Below are 20,763 nucleotides of genomic sequence, written 5' to 3'. Positions count from 1 at the left end.
GCCTGGTCCTGCTGTTTTTTTGTTTCGTATAACCTGACCTTGGTGTTAATGGCCGTGCATAATTTTTTGTTTATTTTAGGTCTGGAATTGGTTTTTGCAGGGTTTGTTAAGGGATATTCCAAAATATATGACAGAAAAGATGAGAGCCCATATAGCCCAAATTGAGAGAAAGCCCAATTATAATTACTGGGCTCCTCAGACGTGAAACTCACTCGCGACGCTATAACAGAAGGTTCTATGTCCATCCAACGGTACAGTTTCACCAACTCTAACACTAACACTGTCACGCAACAGTAACAACAAACCTGCAAAACCCGTAAAACCCCCTGATTGACTCCTCCTTGCACCTTTCCCAAACCGAAACGGTTACTAAAACCCTTAAACCGCCGATGCATTCCTCAAAAGCATTGTTCTCTCCATCCTCCTCCTCCACCTTCCTTTTCTCCTTCTCCTCCACGCCCCAACCACTGTCACGCGCCTTCTTTAACGCGCCGAAACCACAGCAGCTCAGAATGGAGCCTCTCCGCGCGGCGTCTCAGAGTAACAAAGAGGCCAAGCTGTGGGGTGGACGCTTCGAAGAGAGCGTCACGGAGGCCGTTGAGAGCTTCACTGAGTCGATCTCCTTCGACAAGCTTCTGTCTAAGTACGACATTATGGGAAGCAAAGCTCACGCTCAAATGCTCGCTCAACAGGTTCTTCTTTTTATTTACTTTTCTCTTTAAAGTTTAATTTTGATGTAGCTATGAATGTGAATTAACAGAGGTATCACTCATTTCTGTTTATAAGGCTTTTAAGAAATGGATGATTTTGCCAATTTTCTGTTTAATTTGTGCCTTATGTGATTTAATTTGTATATTGATATGCGATTTTAGTTGTTGTTTGTGGATGTTAGAGTTTGATTAGCGGGAAAGAAAGGGATGAGATTGTCAAAGGTCTTGAAGACATTGAGAGGCGCATTGCTAGTGGGGAGTTTCAGTGGAGGACGGACAGAGAGGACGTGCACATGAACATTGAGGCCGCGTTGATCGAGATGATTGGCGAGCCTGCGAAGAAGCTACACACTGCTCGGAGCAGGAACGATCAGGTCTTGACTGACTTCAGGCTGTGGTGTCGCGATGCCATTGATGGGATCATGGGGAGCATGAAGCGGCTTCAGGTGTCTCTGATTACCTTGGCTTTGAAGAATGAGGGCCTCATTGTCCCTGGTTACACACACTTGCAGCGTGCGCAGCCTGTTTTGCTGCAGCATCTTCTGCTGGCATATGTTGAACAGGTGCCGAGAAAGATATCAGTAGTACTTTATTCATGCATGCTTAAATGGATGATGAATTGTGGAAATTTTAGGCATTTGAGGTTTCTTTCTTTTCTTTTTTATGCAAAGGAATCTAGTCATCTGTTTGATTTATCTTACACAAAAATATAGTTACAATTATTAGTAATTTAGTATTTTCAAAATGTCATGGGTTTGCATTTTAGCTTGTTCTTTTACAACTTAAGCGGTTGAGTTGATATCTTCGGGAATTAATTTGTGTACTTGTGTATTTTGTTGACTGTAGACATTATGGATTCTTGCAGATTGACCGCGATATTGGTCGTCTTGTGGATTGTAGAGCTAGGATGAATTTCTGCCCCTTAGGTGCCTGTGCATTAGCTGGCACGGGGCTCCCGATTGATCGCTTCATGACTTCAGAGACCTTAGGATTTACTGCTCCCCTGAGGAATAGGTATCTAGGTTCAATTTCTTTATTTAAGCTCAATCTTTGTCATTGTTCCTGGCACGTGATTGGTGTTAAAACTTCATATGCATCTCTTTTTCCTCTCCGATTGGTTAATTGTCATCTTAAATAGTATTGATGCAGTTTCTGACCGAGATTTTGTGATGGAGTTCCTTTCTGCTAATGCCATCACAGCGGTGCACCTTTCTCGGCTTGGTGAAGAATGGGTGTTGTGGGCTTCTGAGGAGTTTGGATTTATCACTCCAAGTGACTCTGTCTCTACAGGGAGTAGTATAATGCCTCAGAAAAAGAATCCGGACCCAATGGAGCTAGTCCGTGGAAAGTCTGCTAGGGTCATAGGAGATTTGGTTACTTTGCTTACATTATGCAAAGGGCTCCCTCATGCATACAATCGTGATTTGCAGGTAACTAAAGAATATAAGGAAGGAAGTGTAACTTCTCTTAGTATATTTCCTTTGTCTTTTAGATTAACTAACATATGTTCGTTACTAACATAAGTTCCTTTCTTGAAGTAGGAAGACAAAGAACCAGTATTTGACAGTGTTAAAACTATTTTGGGGATGCTTGAGGTGTCAGCGGAGTTTGCACTGAACATCACCTTCAATCGGGACAGAATACAAAAGGCTTTACCTGCTGGTCATCTTGATGCAACAACACTTGCCGATTACCTTGTTAACAAGGTAAAAGACATGTTATTCATTGGCTCTCTGGTGGTACTTGATAGTCTTAATGCTGTATATCACTGTCCAAGTTCAGATTTGAAACCATTTTCAACTCTGGCCCTCTGGTCGTCACACCTTTGTATAACTTAAGACTTATAATTTGTTGCTGCATCTATCACCTTTCTTGTTTATCAGATATATTGTTTCATTTTATTTATAGAATTTTAAATTCCTGGACTATCTTTTGCTTTTTCATTGTTAGTTCTGCAAATTCACTGTAGATTCTTACCCTGTTCCTCTCTCGTTCAGGGAGTGCCATTTAGGACCTCTCATGATATTGTTGGAAGAGCCGTTGCCTTGTGTACATCGAAGAACTGCCAACTGTTGGACCTGAGTCTAGATGAGCTGAGAAGTATCAATCCAGTCTTTGATGAGCACGTTTATGAATATCTTGGAGTGGAAAATGCAATCAACAAGTTCAGCTCCTATGGTTCCACTGGGTCAGCTTGCGTTGCCAGCCAACTTGATTACTGGACCAAAAAGCTTGAAATCAAATGAAGATTGTGTACTAATTGTGCTGCAATTCTCATCATCTGTCAAGGAATTACTTAATAATACTCGTAATAGTTTCCCACAACTTACCAAAGATCCTGCAACGTGTTATTCTGAAATCAACTATGCAGCCATTTCATTGGAAGATATGCAAGTTTGCCAATGCAAGGATGATTATCTTTACGTATTTTGGGGATCGTAACCATTTTATGTGAAATGGATAATTGGAAATTGGTCGGGGTTGCCGAAAAGGCAATTTCACAATATTTTTGTTGGTCGTTATTTTCAGAATTTGAGATGCCCGGTCTGAAGTTATGTGCTTCTTGACTTCTTTCATCCGATATCGGTTGTTGCTGTCGGACGGTAACTTTTGATGGAGTTTTTGTAGCATTAGTAAAATAAAGTCCCTTCTAGCCTCCGGATTGGAATATTCATCATGCTTGAGTGGTAATGCTAATTCCACCAGAGCATTTATTTTTCAAATTCGGTCCTTTTAAAAATTAAATTAATTATATTAGTCCTTGAAAAATATAATTATAAATCAAATTTATTCTTTTGTTAGTTTTTTAGTTGCCCAAGGTATTTCTCAGTCCAATACAATAAGGACTAATCCGTTGCAGATCTGAGATCTATTTAAGAATTTGTTATTGGCCAATGGGTTATTGCATACACAAAGCTGGATTCAAACTCTCGACACTTGTTTAAGCGGATGAGTGAGTTAGCCACTTGATTAACGAAAGTTAGTTAAATTGATTCTTTTGTTAGTTGGTTAAATTGCTTCTTTTGTTAGTTAAACGATGGTGTGTCATAATAACTGCCTTTTAATTTTGGTGTTGGGCTTCCAATGGTATTTTCAAACAATGTGAAGACTTGATGTGTTTTTTTTTTCATGTGAAAGAGTACAAATTTGCGACTTCCAATTTTTTTTTGAAAAATATACAAATGGACATCTGATTTATTTATCACCTTCACCATACCACAGATCGGACCTTAGGTTTTATATTTTAGACAAAATTGAGTCTCCAATTTGCAAATTCTAATTTTAAAAACAAAAATTTATCAACATATCCATAAGAAACATGATGACATGACAAGTTAATACTGTGACATGAAATAATTGAGTAGTTGTGTTATTTGATATGTCATAAATTTTTTAAAATCAAATTAGTCTTTAAAAATATACGAGTAATTTTAATTTTTAAAAATTTTAAAATTAAGTCCAATTAACTTTATATAAATCTCTTATTTTTTCTTCATAACTTTAAATTTTAAACATTTCTTAATCTTTCTGATTTTAATTTTATTTATTACACTTTACTAAATAAAAGTCTTTCGAAATAAAATAATAAAAAATAATGTAGATTATAATTATTCTTTATTCATCAAAGTAATCAATGATTAAAGTATATTATAAAGTCATTTTCTCATTCAAATTTTTAGATTTTAACATTTTCAAATTGTTCTGACCCAGCCCAGCCGTGCAGGAATCCAGCACCAGACAACCCGCCGACCCAACAACACGCCTTATCCGAGCCAGGGGACGACCCGTGCGCCACCCCTATCTGCGTGAAACCAGCTAGCTGGAGGAAGGAAACTTCCTGAAAGGTGGATCTGCTCCTATGAGTCCCACCTTAGTACTGGGTATATATAGGGAGGGCTCTACCCCTCTCCCGAGGTACGTCACGTAACCCTTACCTTTTCTGCCATCTTGTACGGATTCTAACTTGAGTGTCGGAGTCCCTTTTATTGGTAGCTCCCCCTCTCACCGCTCTATCAGTCCAGGAGATTGTAAAGCTCTTTTCCTCTCCTTCCAACGCTTGCCCGTGAGGTCCAGTCACGCACAAGTAACCGCATCCAGGTCCCCGTACACCCAGCATTTCCAACCCGTTCAGGACCCAACCGACTAACTGAACATTGGTGTCGTCTGTAGGAATCTGACTGGCCTGAATGGATTTCCTGTTGGGTCCAGGGTGCACGGGTCGTCTCCTAGCTCGGGTAATGCATGTTGTCGGTTCGGCGGGTTGTCCGGACCCGGATTCCTGCACATTTGGGTTGGGCCGGAAAATTTATCAAAACAATTTATGGCTTTTGAAAATAATCAAATTGGTCTTTAATAAATGTACAAATTGTGAATTTCCTTTATCCTTAATTCAACTTGTCAATAAAATAATATTGACATAAAGAGTTAAACTAGTGTGACATCATTCAGAATAAGGTGACATGGTTAAGATTCTAGTATTAAATAGGTGTCTCAAATTAGTTAATTTGATTATTTTAGTTTTTTTACCAAATTCTAAACCAATTTATCAAAATGGGTCTGGTTAATCAATTTAGAACACTTATTTTAATACTTTAACATTCCATATCAATAATGTATTACCAACAGTTGAACTAACGACGAAAGAAATTTACAATTTGCAAATACATGAACCAATTTGATCATTTTCAAAAATCAAAGACTATTTTAATGAGTGAAATTTTATGGAACAAACTGCACGTCACCTTAATTATAATTATATCCATAACTTTTTAGATAGATATATATAAAATTAATAATATATATTTTTATTATTTTATTTGAAGAGAATTTTTTTTAGTAATGTATAATAAATAAAATCAAAATTAGTAGAATTAAAAAATATTAAAAATTTAACATTATGAAAAAAAGAAATAAGAGAAATTTATATAAAGACTAATTTGACTCAATTTTTAAAAATTTAGAGATGAAAATAACTCGCATGTATTTTTACGGATTAATTTAATTCTATAAATTTATGATATGTTAGATGACACGTGACATGATACTTCTATCACATTTAGGCTTAGTTTGGTAAAATTTTTAGCTTATAAAAATTAACTTTTAAAAGATGGCTTTTTAAAAGTTGTAGCATTTATATTTGGTAAATCAAATCAAAAATAGTTTTTAAATTTCAATAAACACAATCAACATCAATTGCATTTGATAAAATAGCTTTTAAAATTTAAAAATACTATAATAGACGTAAATGTAAGCATTAAATTTGAAAATTAGTTTACATATGAGGTTATATTAGACTTTGAAATTTTGAAAAGTACAAGTCAACCATAAAAAGCTCTATCTTGAGTGATTTCAAAAGTACAAGCACATAATTTTTTTTATTTACCAAACAAAAAATGAGGAGTTTGAGCTTTTAAAAAGTACAAGTATTTTTTCGAAAAGCTTTACCAAACTAAGCCTTAATGTGACACGTCTTTATATAACGAAAAGAATGATTAATTTAATTTATGATTATATTTTTTAAGGTCTAATATGACTAATTTAATATTTAGAGAACAAATTTAAAAAATAAGTGATCTCTAAGAAATAAATTTGAACATTAATACAAAAAATATTACATAACTTTATTATTAGTAATTAATTTAAAAAAAATCTGGTTTCGATGAAATTTTAACTAAGATCGGCAATTCGGCATTATTATCATAAGCCTATTGGTACTTTTGCAAATTAAAGACCATAATTTGATAAAGTTTTAAATAAAATTAACAACTAAAAAATGTGAATCTTTTGGATTTTGAAACTTGGGATGACGGCAGCATTGGTGTTCAGAACCTGTAAAAGGAAGAATAGAAAAAAGAATAATGCAATATTTTGAAGTGTGTTGTACCCCCTATGCCCCTCTAAAGGGACTAAGGGAAGGAAAGCCACTAAAGTTAAACCCTTTTTTGTTTTATACCATATAATATGAAAGATTAAGTTGGTATAGACAAATCTGAATTATGGGGAAGTTGAAATCTTGATTTTGGTGTAAGCCTGATTCATCTAGTAACAATTAAATAACTTCTTAAGGAATTAAAGTCTTGTGAAAAAAATTTGAATATCTTTTCGATGGAGTAATGAATTATAAGTAAACACTAAACATATGGCATTAGATCAATCAATAGTAGGGACTTCCCACACAGGTAGAAAGATAAAAAATTGTTTAGTTGTTACACTCGGGGTTCGTAGTAAAATAAGGCAAATTCCTGTATTGACACCAATTTCCACACTCAATAATTCAGCATTTGCATGAATTTTAACACTCACCAACGGCCAGGTTAAATGTGGGATCACACCTACTTGAGGAAGACGAGTTAGTTAAGTGAGGTAGTTCTCTTTCCCGACCACAGATTTGGCGTGCCGTGGTGGATTTCTTGAAGGACGGGCAACAGGTGCATCTCCAACTGATGTTGCCAATTCATTGGACTGAATAGAATTACTCTGTTCAGTGCTGCTGCTGCTTATATTTTCTGGGGACGTGGACATTGGATTGTTGGTAACCAACTGAATTATGGGCTTCCGCACAGTCTTTTTCTTGCCTTGTTTTTGATTGTCCAATTGGCCCTGCAATGGAATAGTTAAGTTGATTAGAGTAAGATAGTAGGAAAACCTATACCAAAAATAAGTAGGACATGTGAACATTAACTCCTCAAATACCGTGTTGACAGTCACTTTACCTTAACTAAGTGTACAAAATATAACACTTACTAAATTGGAGAAATCTCATCTAGGTTACTATTATTGAAATAGTTGGCAAATGCAATAGGAGAAATTATTGGATGGATATAAGTTTCATAACTTACATTTGAACCCATTTAAAAAAAAAAAAAAAAATAGGTCCTGGGGAAGAAGAATACCAGCGAGTTTTGAATGTCAGATAATGGCTTCTTTATTGGTCCTGGGTTGTCTCTGTAGCTAGCAGGTTTTTGAACAAGTGCACTCTGAAGCAATTTAGCGCATTCAGAAGCAATTATGTTTCCATGCTCAAACACAGCTGAATTATTCATTTTCATGTTGCACTCCGTGCTTTCTGATATTATTGCTTCAGTTTCTTCTTCTATTTGGTTCGATTCCCTATTTGTACACTTGAAAAGTTTGCAGCCGCATGATGGTCCGCAGCTACCACCGATGGATCGACATTTGCATTTTGTAGTCTTGCATAGGGATCTCTTGCTGCACGTGCAGCAAACTCCTTCATCTGTTCTCTCCCCGTTGGCATTACTGTCACTTGAACTATTTGTTTCCGGGGTTTCCATTTTCATCAGAAGCTTTCGGTTGCTCTCATCAGTGAAAAGAGGCTGATCTAGAACCTGCTAATTAGAAGATTCCACAGTTTAAGAAATTAGCAAGGTAGTTCTGAATAAATTTTTTAAAGAAAAAGACGAGTTGTCATATTTCTCAATAAGTTACTTTCATGCCAACGGCCCAAACCTGCTTTTTATCCTTGGAATCAAGCATCTCCTTCTGCAATTTTAATTCTCTGAGCAGACAACCAAGACCATTCATTTGTTCCTTTAAATCTTGGATATCAACCTCTTTCTCAAAGCTGTCAGTCTCTTCAACCTGGAATTCAGACCTTGTAGTAACAAAGAGCAAAGTTAATCGTGTAGTTCTGCAAGCTGATGTAATTCAACACTGCAGGAGGAAAAAACATAAGCAACAATCTTCACACCTTAAATTTTCATTTCTTTGCATCTCGATTTCTTCTTTCAGCCTTCCAATTTCTGCAGCCATTCTGAACATTTGAAAATGTTAAAATAGTGGTCCTTTGGTTACTTTTTCTTCAACAAAATCAAGATAGCAAAATACTGTAATCTAGATTCCCGGGAATATCAATTTAGCAAAGATCTAACCATAAGTCTTATAGTAAAATCTGGTAGAAAGTGTTAGCCTCCAGCAGGACTAGAAATTTATTCAACCATCAAGTTTTGAAATCCAGTGATGCCGATTGTTTTTAAAGTAAAAGATCAAAATACATGCATTAGAGTAAAATATATTTAGTTATAAAGATAAATACAAATACACAATCAAAATGGTAGTTACGACAGATGGCAAATCCAAAAATATATTACTATGAAGGGAACCCAAAATAAATTGTAAAATAAACGATACAGTTAAATCTTTAACCTATAAAAAAAGGCACAGATGTAAGCCAAGGAGAAGACAAGACAAGTGCCAAAAGACTTACTTTTCGATTCGGGATTCGTACTGAGAACATAACTTGTGTAACCTAGTTGTAACTTCAAGTTCATGCTCAGCAGCCTGCACAAGCCATATTGTTTTGGTGATTCTTTTCCTTTTAGGTCTAAAATGATGGTTTCATAGGGACCATATATAAATCAGGACACTACTACAAAAGAACAATTGCTTTCTAACTGATCAAGTATTTAAAGACAAAAAATAACATTCTCCTCTAGAAATTAACAAATGTAGATCATGAAATTCTCCAGATAAGCAAGATGTCCAACATATCTAAAATATTATTGAATTCTAACCCCCAGAGTAGTATATTAGTATGTAAATAATTCGGAGGCAAAAGATTATAGTTGTTTGACCCAACTTATGAACCATATAGCATTTAGTCACATCCAGATATTCTATAAAGAACCACGAGCAAGTGCCAAGAAAACTAACTGCCTGTCATTTTATCAATTGACACTATTAAATAACCAGATGTTTATTAATCTACAAGAAGTTGACGATTTCAGTAAATGTGAACTTACATGAATTGCTTCACTATTCCTCTTTCTAGCACCTGTATGAGAACAAGCAAAAATAGAAGCAAGAAAAGCAATAAATGTTCTGGAAAAAATAAATCAAGGGAAGGTTTAAACAAGGCCAATATTCAAGTCTTCTAACCAGCTGATCTATTTGATATAACTTTCCGAGCTTCAATCATTTCTCTTAGACGATTGGTAGCAGTAAAAGCAGCTTCTGTCTTCCGTTGCAACACCTAGCATAAGGAAATCCAGAGAAAAGTAGAAGCTGTAAGTGAAAAGAATAAAAGCTACATGGAGGAGAGAAAATGAGGAAATCAAAAGCCACGAGGAGAGCCCCACCATTTTAAGTCTGTCATTTGAAGCCAGCAAATTTTGAACCTTGATATCATATGTTCTCCTCTCTTTCTTAAGCTGACAATGCACGAACAAAGATTCCATAGGATGAATATACTAACAAAGGAAGTGCTGGATTCAATTGTTCATTGGGAATCATGCTCTTAAAAGTTAACTTCAGGAATTGTCGAATTGAGATCAACAATCATCCGTATCTATATCCACATTTCATACATAAGAAGATATGTAACTAAAAAGATACCTGCAAAATTTCTTTTTCTAGCATAGCTTTGCATATTCTAAATTGTACAGAGTCTAGCTTCATCTTACATTGCAGTTGAACCTATATAAAAGCAAATGACAAAGGTCAATCCCAAAAGAAAAGAGGACATGGGAGAAAACAGCATTCTGCATCCTGAATCCAGAGAAGAAACATCACCTTCTGAGCCTTTAAACTTTGAATCTCAAATTGGAACTGCCTACTTGACTCATCCACTCTTTTCCTTTGAGTTGAAAATTGAGACCGAGAAGCTAACTTACTCTGCAACTCAGTTACCTGCATGCAACACCATGGTACTAAAATAAATTCCTGACAACAAAAATCATTTTCACTCTAGTAGTGCAGATCAATGTTAACCTGCTCTTCAAGTAGGTTCAGCTTTTGAAGATAATGCTTCTTAAGCTTCTCAACTCCATTCGTCGCAGCTGAATAATTTCCCTGTTTCTGCTTCAGTTCCGCAATTTCCATCTGCCAAATTACAGTGGATACGGAGTAAGGAAAAAAAAAAAAAACGTTCCTATCCTACGATTTTGGTTCTTCACTAATCTCTCAATAATTCCATTTCAAAAAGTCAAAATCAACGAAACTTATCCTCTAACAAATGCGTTTAAAATCAAACACCAGTTTTAAACTCAGTCAAATTCTCAGTAAACATCATTCAAACATTAAAAGGAAACGGAGAAAAAAAAATCCAAAATATCAGATTCAGTGACTTGATTTTTCTTCTTCTTTTTTCCCGCACATTTTCCTAACCAAACATTTCTCATCCAGATCAGAAACCAAAAAGAAGATCGCCGAATCAAACGAAAAATTTCAAAATCGCGAACCTGATACGCTTTATTCTCTCGCTCGAGCTCGCGGATCCTCTCCTCGTACATTTGCTTTTCCTTCTCGGCGGAAGCTGAAGCATCGTCGATTGGGCTTGACTGCTTCGATCTGCGATTCGCCCGTTTCATGATCCTCAACTGTGAGAGAGGGACAATTTCTTTTCAAATTTTTTTTGCAGAAAGAAGAAAATCGAATATGCAATCGAAAATGGTGCTCTTCGGTGCTGCCACTACATAAGATGACATTTGACTACTGCGTTAACTGGGCGTAGAAAACAACCAATCGTAAGGCGCCACGTAAACAACGATGGCCCCATGTAATGAATCCCCTCGAGGGAAACCTAGTTGATTCAAATTTTCTACGGCTAGTTTCAATATTTGGTAAATTTAATTCTCTGTCTATGGTAGTATGGTACTGCATGGTAAAAATGGTTTAATGATAAAAAAAAAGGGGAGCTTAAGATTTATTAATTTTGGGATAAATTATACTTTATTTTTAATTTTTTTGAAAATTTTAAAAATATTCCTAATATTTGATTTAATTTTTTTGTGACTTAATATTTGATTTAATTAAATTTTAATTTTATTTTCAATGTCATAAACAATGAATATATTTCAGTTTTATCATACTATTAATTTTTCATAACATATGATCAAAATTAATTTTTAAATGTTGAATAATATTAAATAAAATTAAATGTTAGAAATATTTTTAAAATTTTTTGAAAAATTTTAAAGAAAAAATATATTTACCTTTATTTTTATTGTAACCAATAGAAAAAAAAATTAAATTACACTAAACTAATCAAAGACCTAGCTGATATATATTTTTACTTTTTAACAGTTTTAAGATTTAATTTTTTAATACATTAAGAATGTTATAAAGTTTATTCTCATTATGCAAAAGATTCCAAAAGATTTTAAAAGACTTAGAGAAGGGGGATTGAATATATGATTATCTTTAATTTTGATAAAATAAATCTTAAAATAAAAAATTAAACTTAGCTACTGTTTAGTCTGTGCAGCAGATTATGCAGGAAATAATTTCGTTTTGTTTCATAAAAACCAAAAAAATAGAACTAAAGCAGAAAGAAAGAATGTGACACAACCATATATATTGGTTTAATTACCTTGTGTAATATAACCTACGTCCAGTCTCCATCACAACATTGGTGAAATTTTCACTATCAATTTAAGTATTACATACACTAACTCCCTAGGACTCAACGTAATCATATCTGGACACGCAAGTTTCGACATAAACTTGACTTGACTATGCAAATACTTAGACTCACCACACTAAGTGCTTACCCAACTTAGCAAGGAATACCTCTCAAGTACATGACACAAAACAGAAAATACAATCAAAAGAAATCTGAAATCACTCTTGGCTTTCCTCTCAAGTATTTTTCTTAACATTTTTCACTCTATGGCTTTTTCTCAATGCCTCTCTTTCTTTCCTTTTATCACTCAAAGAAAACTAAGAAAGATATACATTGAAACTGAAATACAAAACAGTAAACAGTGAAGGAGATGACGATTCACAGCCTTGACCCTATGCACTGAACTCAGCATCTGAACTCATAACCTTGTTCTTCATCTTGGCGGAATGCTCCCTTTAGTGTAGGTGCAATGCTTCCAAGACTTCAAACTCAATAGTGAGGATTCACTCTTTACTCTCTCTTTCGGGTTCTCTCTTATTCGTCTTTGATTAGAGTTCATTTTCCTTTTTGTACCTTAGTCAGACTCATGGTTAGGGTTTCTTCAAAGTCAACTTCTTGGACCTTGGACTTTCTGAAATCATCCCTTCTCTTTCTTTAATAAACCCAAAAATTAGGTATTTTAAATCTAGTTCTTTGTTTGACCGAGGAGTGCAGATCAGCAGAGATTTGTTTGCTTAGTGACAATCCCAAATCCAAACTCTTGAAATTATACTTTGACTCCAAGTAACAATTTGAGTCATCGATTAACAGCAGAGATAATCAACCACCATTTTCTTCATCTTTCCCAAAATGGTGTTGCAGAGATTAGGAGAAGATGTGAAGAAATCAACTTGCATGCAAATGAAAATTATTTACCTTTAACCTCTGACTTAGCTTAACATGCTTTTGATTAGTGTGATTGGATATTATTTTCTTGATTTACTTTCTCTTTCTTTCTTCTCTGGTGTGTGAGCTCGAAGATGAAGTGCTCTCTCTCTCTCTCTCTCTCTTTCTTGTGTTTACCCAAAGTGCACATGTGAATCCTAGCTTAAGTTTGATTCACTAAAGCTTGGTTGGCATTGAGCTTGGTCTGTAAATCCTTTTTCCTTTCAACACACTTGAGTGCATTTAGCTTCATTTGTTTGGGCTGCATTTTAAACAAGTTTGGGCCTGCACAATAACACACTCCATCAAAGCCCACTTGAGTTATTAACCCAATTAACATATTTGTCATCATCAATGTGTTAATTACTTTTCTTAACTTAACAATCTCTCCCTTGATGACAAACATAATTTTAAAAGATATCATCATATGAATGTATTAGATAAGATTAAGACACTTCCTTTAAATGATATCAAGTAGTTTTGATGTACTCCCCCTTTATTTCTCAAGAGTTGCTCCCCCTGAATGTGAGCTCTTTTTTTTCCTGTTCTATATATATATATATATATATATATATATATATATATAGAACACCATTATACAAAACACACACATGTTTGTATAAAAATTTGATGTAACATTTCCAATAGCTTGATAAAAATATCATGCATTTTGATTTCAAAGTCCTAAATGAATCATGATGGAAAGGCATGATCAACAAAATTCAGACTTCATTCAATCACTTTTCCATTGTCAAACAAATATCTTATTCAGCCATAAGGTATCTAGGTACCTAAGCAGTTATCAAAAACATACCAAAGTAGGCAGTTGTCAAAAATTTGTACCATAGGTGCAGATTTATCAAAACAGATCAACTCCAACTACTTATGCTAAACAGATTTATCAAACTCAGGCAAAATTTAGCATCAAAGATATACTCATATATTTACTTCATCTACGCTCCCTTTTGTCATCAAGGGAGGAACATACAAGCAGTGCAAACCTGCAGAAAATGGTTAGAGCTTAAAGACCACATAATTCTGATTAAACAAGCGAAAAAAAACAGTAATAAATGTTTACAGTCATCCGAAATCTAATGAAAAAGAATCCAAAGCACAAAGAATCCAAAATTCAAAAGAAACAGAATAGTTCAATAACATAAAGATCAAGAAAACATTAACCAACAACTAGAGACATCCTCAAGCATCCGAGTCATTCTCCTCAGAATTCAGCGGTTCTTCTTGGTCAGTGGCCATGGTGTCATCCTCATTGATGTTGTCAACATATTTTAGGAGGACCGCCACTCTATCTCTGGATTTTCTGAGAGAATTTTCATTTCGAATTGCAAGCTTCCTCTATCTTGTTGGCTTGTAGAGATTAGATGGTTGGATAGGTTCACAAACTCCTGCAAAACATCCTTAACAACTCATAAAGGAGTAATTTGTGACCATTTGAAGCTGAAGTTCCCGAAGTAAAAGGAAGAAGGATGTCATCTAGCTCATCATTATCATCATCATCATCATCAATGACAACCTTTTCAGTTCTTATTGCCCCTTTCTTTTGCTGTTTCATTGAATCATCTCCTTTTAGATAAGAATGTCTACTTTTATATGATTCATTAGAAAGGTCAACACCAAATTGTTCAAAAATGCAGGTTAAAAATATGCCATAAGGTAGAGACACATTTTAACACTCCTTATCCAATCAAACATATGCCTCATTATTAAGTATGCAAAAGAAATTTCATATTTAGTAATGATAGCATACAAAACCAATGTATCACAAAATGACACCCTCTGATAAGAACCGCTTTGAGGTAAAATGATATGGTTCACAATACGATGCAGTTGAGCTTGAAGAGGACCAAGAGCTTTATGATTAGGAGTGAGGCCATCAATGAGAGAAATATTTTCACACACATGAGCTAAAGCATCTTGACAAGACACATCCAGCCCCTCATTCCATTTACCCGAAGTGTAAGCACAAGCACCAATATCAGTATATTCAAGGAAGACACTAATAGATTCACTATTCAACACCAGTTCACGCCCTTTCACATACGAATGAATGGTTCCCTCATGGTAGATTATATTGGCATAAAATTCACGAACTAAATCAGAATACACTGGCTTTTATTTTAAAAATATGATTCCAATCTAGAAATTCAATGTTTTCAACAAAGACAAAACCTTTCTTTGTCAGATTTGGTATGTCAGCCAAAAAAGTAGGGCAAAGGAGTCGGTAAACAAAAACACCATGGTAAAAGTCATGCTTCATGGCAGAGCAAAAACGATGAGGATTGTAGTTAGAGTGAGAGTTCATAAAGTGAGATTTATGTTCAAATGGGTCTACATTTTGAAGTTCCTTCATAGATCAAAAAGGGGTTTGAGATTTACCTCATTGTGGATGCTGAGGAGCTGGCCTTGGCTTCAGCCTTGAGGGCTTAGGAGTGGGTTCCTCCACAGTAGGATGCTTCCCCTTTGAAGTGCTTGGGCGAGAGGGAGCACTTTGTGGAGCCGATGGCTTAGAAGATGAAGGAAACCTTGGAGTTGTTTTGTTCTTGCCATTGATGTGAGGAGGAAAGAGCGATGAAGTGAGGAAGGAGTAAAGGTAGGATCTTTGGAATGTGAGGAGGCTCTAGGTTTCTCTGGGATTCTGGAAAGTTAGGTGAGAGAACCTCTTCGAGTGGTGGTTTTCTTTCTCATCTTAATGTGATACAAGGATTTTGCAATTATAAAAAACAATGATGGTAGTGGGAAAAACCGAAGAGGTTATGCAAGAAGTTATGAAAAGAGAAGTTTGGAAACTGCTATAAATAAAAGGTTTCTTGAAAACATGCATGTGCAAAATGTGTGACAACCCTTTGAAAAGACATGACATCAAGTTGAAAAAGGGTTTTTATTAAAAACAAAAGAAATTAAAAAAATTATAACTAATTGAAATTATTTTAAATAAGGACAAAGCATAAAGGCTCATAAAATAAATGTAACTCTCATTTGACCCAAAAGGAGGTTGTGTTTAAGGAAACACATTGGACCACAAGAAACCTGACCAAGTAGGCTGGCCCAGATGATTCAAAACTTGTAATTTAATTCCAGAAATCATGGTTTAGAAGGATGGCTCATCACTTGGCCAAAATTGTCTCATCCCATCCTGAGACACAAAAATCTCAACCAACACATTAGCAAGACTAAAATAGGGAATCATAACTCAGAATGCCTAGATTAGTTTTCAATTTGCTAAATCTGCCCTCAGTTAGAGGTTTAGTGAATATATCTGCTAATTGATCCTCAGATTTAACAAATTGAATGCTAATATTTCCCTTTTAAATATGTTCCCTTATTGAGTGAAACCTCACTTCAATATGTTAAGTTCTTGAGTGTAAAACTGGATTTTTTGAAATATTTATGGCACTCATGTTATCACACAACAAGAAAATGTTATCGATATTCAACTTATAATCAGCAAGTTAAGTTTTCAACCAAAACAACTGAGAACAACAAGAGGAGGCAGCAATATATTCAACTTCGGTAGTGGATAGAGCCACTGTAGACTGCTTCTTACTAGACCAGACATTCAAAGATATGCCCAGAAAATAGCATATGCCAGGTGTGCTTCTTCTATCTACTCTATCTCCAGAAAAATCTGCATCACAATAACTTACTGCAGAAAAATTATCAATCCTAGGATACCATAATCCAAAGATGGATGTTCCATAAACATATCAAATGATCCTTTTAACTGTAGAAATATATGATTCTTTCGGTTGTGATTTGAACCTTGAACAAATTCCAACACTTTGCACAATATCAGATTTAGAGGATGTTAAGTACATAAGAGAAACAATCATTCATCTATACCTAGTCTCATCAACATCTTTCTTAATTTCACCCTTGTCTAACTTAGAGTTAGGGTGCATGGGTGTTTCCATGAGTTTGGCATTTTTCATACAAAACTTCTTAACTAATTCCTTGGTATACTTCTCTTGGTGAATAAATGTTTCATTTTTAGTTTGTTTAATTTAAAGTCCAAGAAAAAAATTAAATTCACCCATCAAACTCACTTGTCATGAGTTTTTCAAAATTAGAACAGAGTGATTCATTTGCTGATCCAAATATTATATCATCAACATAAATTTAGACTAGAATAAAAGAATCATTAGAGTTTTTAATGAATAGAGTAGTGTTTGTGGTGTCTCTTTGAAAATTATTTTTAAAAGAAAAGAACTAAGTTTCTTATACCAAGCTCTTGGAGCTTATCTTAATCCATAAAGAGCTTTTGAAAGTTTAAAAACATGATTTGGTTACTCTTTATTTTCAAAACCAGGTGGCTGAGCCACATACATTTCTCTATCAATAACTCCATTTAAAAATATACATTTCATATCCATTTGAAATCATTTAAACCCACAATGGGCAGCATATGCTAGAAGAAGCCTAATAGCTTCCATTCGGGCCACAGGAGCAAAGAATTCATCAAAATCTATCCCTTCTTCTTGAACATATCCTTGTGCCACCAATCTTGATTTTTTTTCTAGCAATGCCTCCATCTTCACCCAATTTGTTCCTAAAGATCCACTTGGTGCCAGTCACTTTCTTTCCATTTAGTTTAGGAACAAGTGTCCAAACTTGATTCTTTTCAAATTGTTGAAGCTCTTCCTCCATAGCCTTTACCCAAGAAGGGTCATCAAGTGCATCTTTGATATTCTGAGGCTCAATTTGGGATAGAAAGGCCATTTTTGCTTCTTAATTTGCCTTTCTAGTGGATGATCGAGTTGTGACACATTGAGAGACATTCCCAATGACAAAATCCTGGGGATAGTTCTTCAAAAATCTCTATTCTTGGGGTCTTGAGGACTTAGGAATAGATTCGGTTAAGCTGGGATCAATGAAACTGGTATTCTCAGAAATTTTGCCAGTTTCAGGAGATAAAACAAAATTATCTCCTGCAGAATCTTCTATACCAGCAGGTTCAGAGTCAAGTTGCCCAGAATTTTCTTTTTCTTGATTTTGGGCTTCATTGGCATTACTCTTCACTTGGTTTTCTGCATCACAGTCTTCCAAAATACTTTAAATCATGTTAGTATTACAAAAAGTAACATGTATGAACTCCTCAGTAACTCTAGCATCTTGATGGTAAACTCTATAAGCTTTGCTAGTTGTGGAATAGCCTAAAAACAAACACTCATATGCTTTTGGATCAAATTTTTCTAAATTTTCTTTGTTATTTAAAATAAAATATTTGCATCTAAAGATATAAAAATAATTCAAATTTGGTGGATGTCCTTTCCAAAGCTCATAAGGGATTTTCTTTAAAAACTTTCTAATGATTGTTCTATTTAAAATGTAGCAAGCCGTATTAATAACTTCAGCCTAAAGGAATTTTGGAATATCACTTTCACATAGCATGGCCCTAGCCATTTGTTCAATGCTTCTATTTCTTCTTTCAACAACACCATTTTGTTGTGGTGTTCTTAGATAAGAGAAATTTTGTGATATTCCAAATTCATCACAAAAGAATTAAAAAGATTGATTTTCAAATTCTTTACCATGATCACTTCTAATGGAAGCAATCTTTAAATCCTTTTCATTTTGAATTCTTTTGATAAAATTCTCAAATGCTGAAAAAGCATCATTTTTATGAGCAAGAAACAAAACCCAACCGAATCTAGTATAATCACCCACAATCACTCCAAGCCATAATATTTTCCACCCAAACTTTGAGTTTTTGTTAGACCAAAGAGATCAATATGTAGCAACTCAAGTAGTCTTTTAGTGAAAATGTCTTCCTTTGATTTAAAAGAATTCTTTATTTATTTTTTCATTTGACATGTGTCACAAGTGATATCTTTGTCAAATTTGATCAAAAGAAGACCTCTCACCAAACCCTTTTTTAACAAGCTTGTTTATTTGAAACATGCTAGCATGTCCCAATCTCTTGTGCCATAGCCATTTTTTAGATTATTTAGAATGTAAACAAGCTACATTTTGATTCTTTAGTTCATCAAGAGTGAGGCCATACACATTATCACAACGATTAGCAACAAACAATACTTCATTGGTCTTTTCACTCACAACACAACATTCTAATCTTTTGAATATCATCAAGTAATCCAACTCACATAATTGGCTAATACTCAAAAGACTATGCTTCAAACCATCAACCAAAAATACATCATCAATAAAGGTAGAATGATCTTTACCTACTTTTCTAAATACAATGATTTTACCTTTGCCATCATCTCCAAATGTCACATTCCTCCATCATACTTGTTGAGTTTGATGAAGAAAGTTGACATTCTCATCATGTGTCTTGAGCATCCGCTATCCAAGTACCACATGTCTTTCTTCTTTTTGGATGCTAGGCAAGTCTGCAAACACTCTTAAATAACTTTAGGTATCCAAACTAATTTGAATCCTTTGAAGTTAATCTATCTTGGTTGTCCAAGGGCATTAAAATCACAAACAACCTTATATGTTTAGTTTCCTACTCTTTTTTTGTCAATAAAACATTGGGAGTAAGAGTGACTAGGTTTTTGCAATTAAAACAATGATCTCTGTATGCTTGTTGCTGAAATTGATTGAAGCTTTGACGTTGATAATGATTAAAAGAGTTAAATTTTCTGTTTCTTGATAAGGTTGTATTTCTTTTGACAAATCATTTTTTATATTAGCAACTTTTTCAAAAGATTTCAAACCAGAGTTTTTAAAGGCAAATTGACTTCTTGAATGAGAGGTTCTTTTGAAAAAATGTGGTCTTTTGAATGCAACCTCATTATTTGACAAGTAGCCCAGACCTGACTTGTTTGGAACAGGTTCAGTTCTTGAGGATGATGTAATTTCATCAAAATATGGCTATTTAGAAGTAGCATCATTGTTGGTAAAATGTCCAAGACCAGATTTATCAAAACTGGTTTTTGTTTTTAAAGAAGAAGCCATGAAGTTTGCAATTGGTTTTTCAAAAACTGCATCCTCTTTTGTCATATAGCCCAAACCTAATTTTTCAAACAATGTTCTTTGACTTGCAAGTAGTTTGTCCAAGTTACTTAAACTTTGTTAAATCACAATTTAACTTTTTAATCATTTCATTTAATATTTTATTTTCAGCAACAAGTATTTGAGAAGGATCAACTATGTGCTTTCCTTTAAGTTTTTCAATTTCAGATTTTAAAAACCTATTTTCTTCAATAAGATCAATAGCACATTCAGTCTCCTTCATTTTTTCTTTCAAGAAATTATTCTCAGCTTTCAATATTTCATTTTCAGATTTGAATTTGTTATATTTATTCATCAATTTCTCAGAATGGTGGGTGAGATCATCAATAGTTACATGTAAATCATCCATAGACAAGTCATAGTAATTTAACTCATCTAGTTGATCTTCACCAACCATAAAACATACTTGAGCTTCATATTCAGAGTCATCTTCCTCATCCGAATCATTTTCTAAATCCTCCCAAGAAGCCATGAGCACTTTCTTCTTTTCCTTCTTTGCCTTATCCTCCTTTTTATCTTAGGACAGTTGAACTTGAAATGTCCAGCTTCCTTGCAGTTATGACATATTACTTTGCTCAAATCCTTCTTGTACTCCTTTGAGCTTGATCCTTTGTGCCTGTCTTTGTTTCTCATTAGCAAAAAATACAAGTTCATCATATAAAAAATTGTGACAAGACTCACTCACATCAGGTTCTAATTTTGATTTTAAGGCAATTCCTTTTTTCTTTGTGTCTTGGCTTGTGTGTGGTTTCATAAGCTAGAAGTTTCTCTCCTAGC

At 34.5% G+C, this 20,763-nt stretch overlaps 2 protein-coding genes across 3 annotated transcripts; one reads left to right on the top strand and one right to left on the bottom strand.

Moving 5' to 3' along the window:
- The first annotated feature begins 272 nt into the window (after positions 1 to 272).
- Positions 273 to 3,401, top strand: LOC130943716 (argininosuccinate lyase, chloroplastic). The gene is made up of 6 exons (XM_057871719.1): positions 273 to 692; positions 893 to 1,273; positions 1,576 to 1,724; positions 1,849 to 2,140; positions 2,252 to 2,416; positions 2,708 to 3,401. The coding sequence occupies exons 1-6, from the start codon at positions 390 to 392 to the stop codon at positions 2,954 to 2,956; spliced, it is 1,539 nt and encodes a 512-aa protein (XP_057727702.1). The 5' UTR covers positions 273 to 389; the 3' UTR covers positions 2,957 to 3,401.
- A 3,459-nt stretch (positions 3,402 to 6,860) lies between these two features.
- LOC130946491 (kinesin-like protein KIN-4C) lies at positions 6,861 to 11,086 on the bottom strand. 2 transcript variants are annotated; one of them, XM_057875254.1, is made up of 12 exons: positions 10,907 to 11,086; positions 10,437 to 10,547; positions 10,239 to 10,355; positions 10,062 to 10,142; positions 9,806 to 9,877; positions 9,606 to 9,699; positions 9,470 to 9,501; positions 8,935 to 9,008; positions 8,419 to 8,481; positions 8,178 to 8,322; positions 7,604 to 8,059; positions 6,861 to 7,310 (listed from the first exon to the last, which is right to left on the bottom strand). In XM_057875254.1, exons 1-12 carry the CDS (start codon positions 11,033 to 11,035, stop codon positions 7,065 to 7,067), a joined length of 1,620 nt encoding a protein of 539 aa, XP_057731237.1. In that variant the 5' UTR covers positions 11,036 to 11,086; the 3' UTR covers positions 6,861 to 7,064. The 2 variants fall into 2 exon arrangements, with proteins under 2 accessions (XP_057731237.1, XP_057731238.1); XM_057875255.1 differs by having other exon boundaries at positions 7,604 to 8,056.
- Between the last annotated feature and the right edge of the window lie 9,677 nt (positions 11,087 to 20,763).

This window comes from Arachis stenosperma, chromosome 8 (genome assembly GCF_014773155.1).
Source record: "Arachis stenosperma cultivar V10309 chromosome 8, arast.V10309.gnm1.PFL2, whole genome shotgun sequence".
In the NCBI taxonomy this organism is placed as follows: domain Eukaryota; kingdom Viridiplantae; phylum Streptophyta; class Magnoliopsida; order Fabales; family Fabaceae; genus Arachis; species Arachis stenosperma.
Note: the sequence above shows the minus strand (reverse complement) of the source record. Positions and strands in the feature narration are given on the sequence as shown.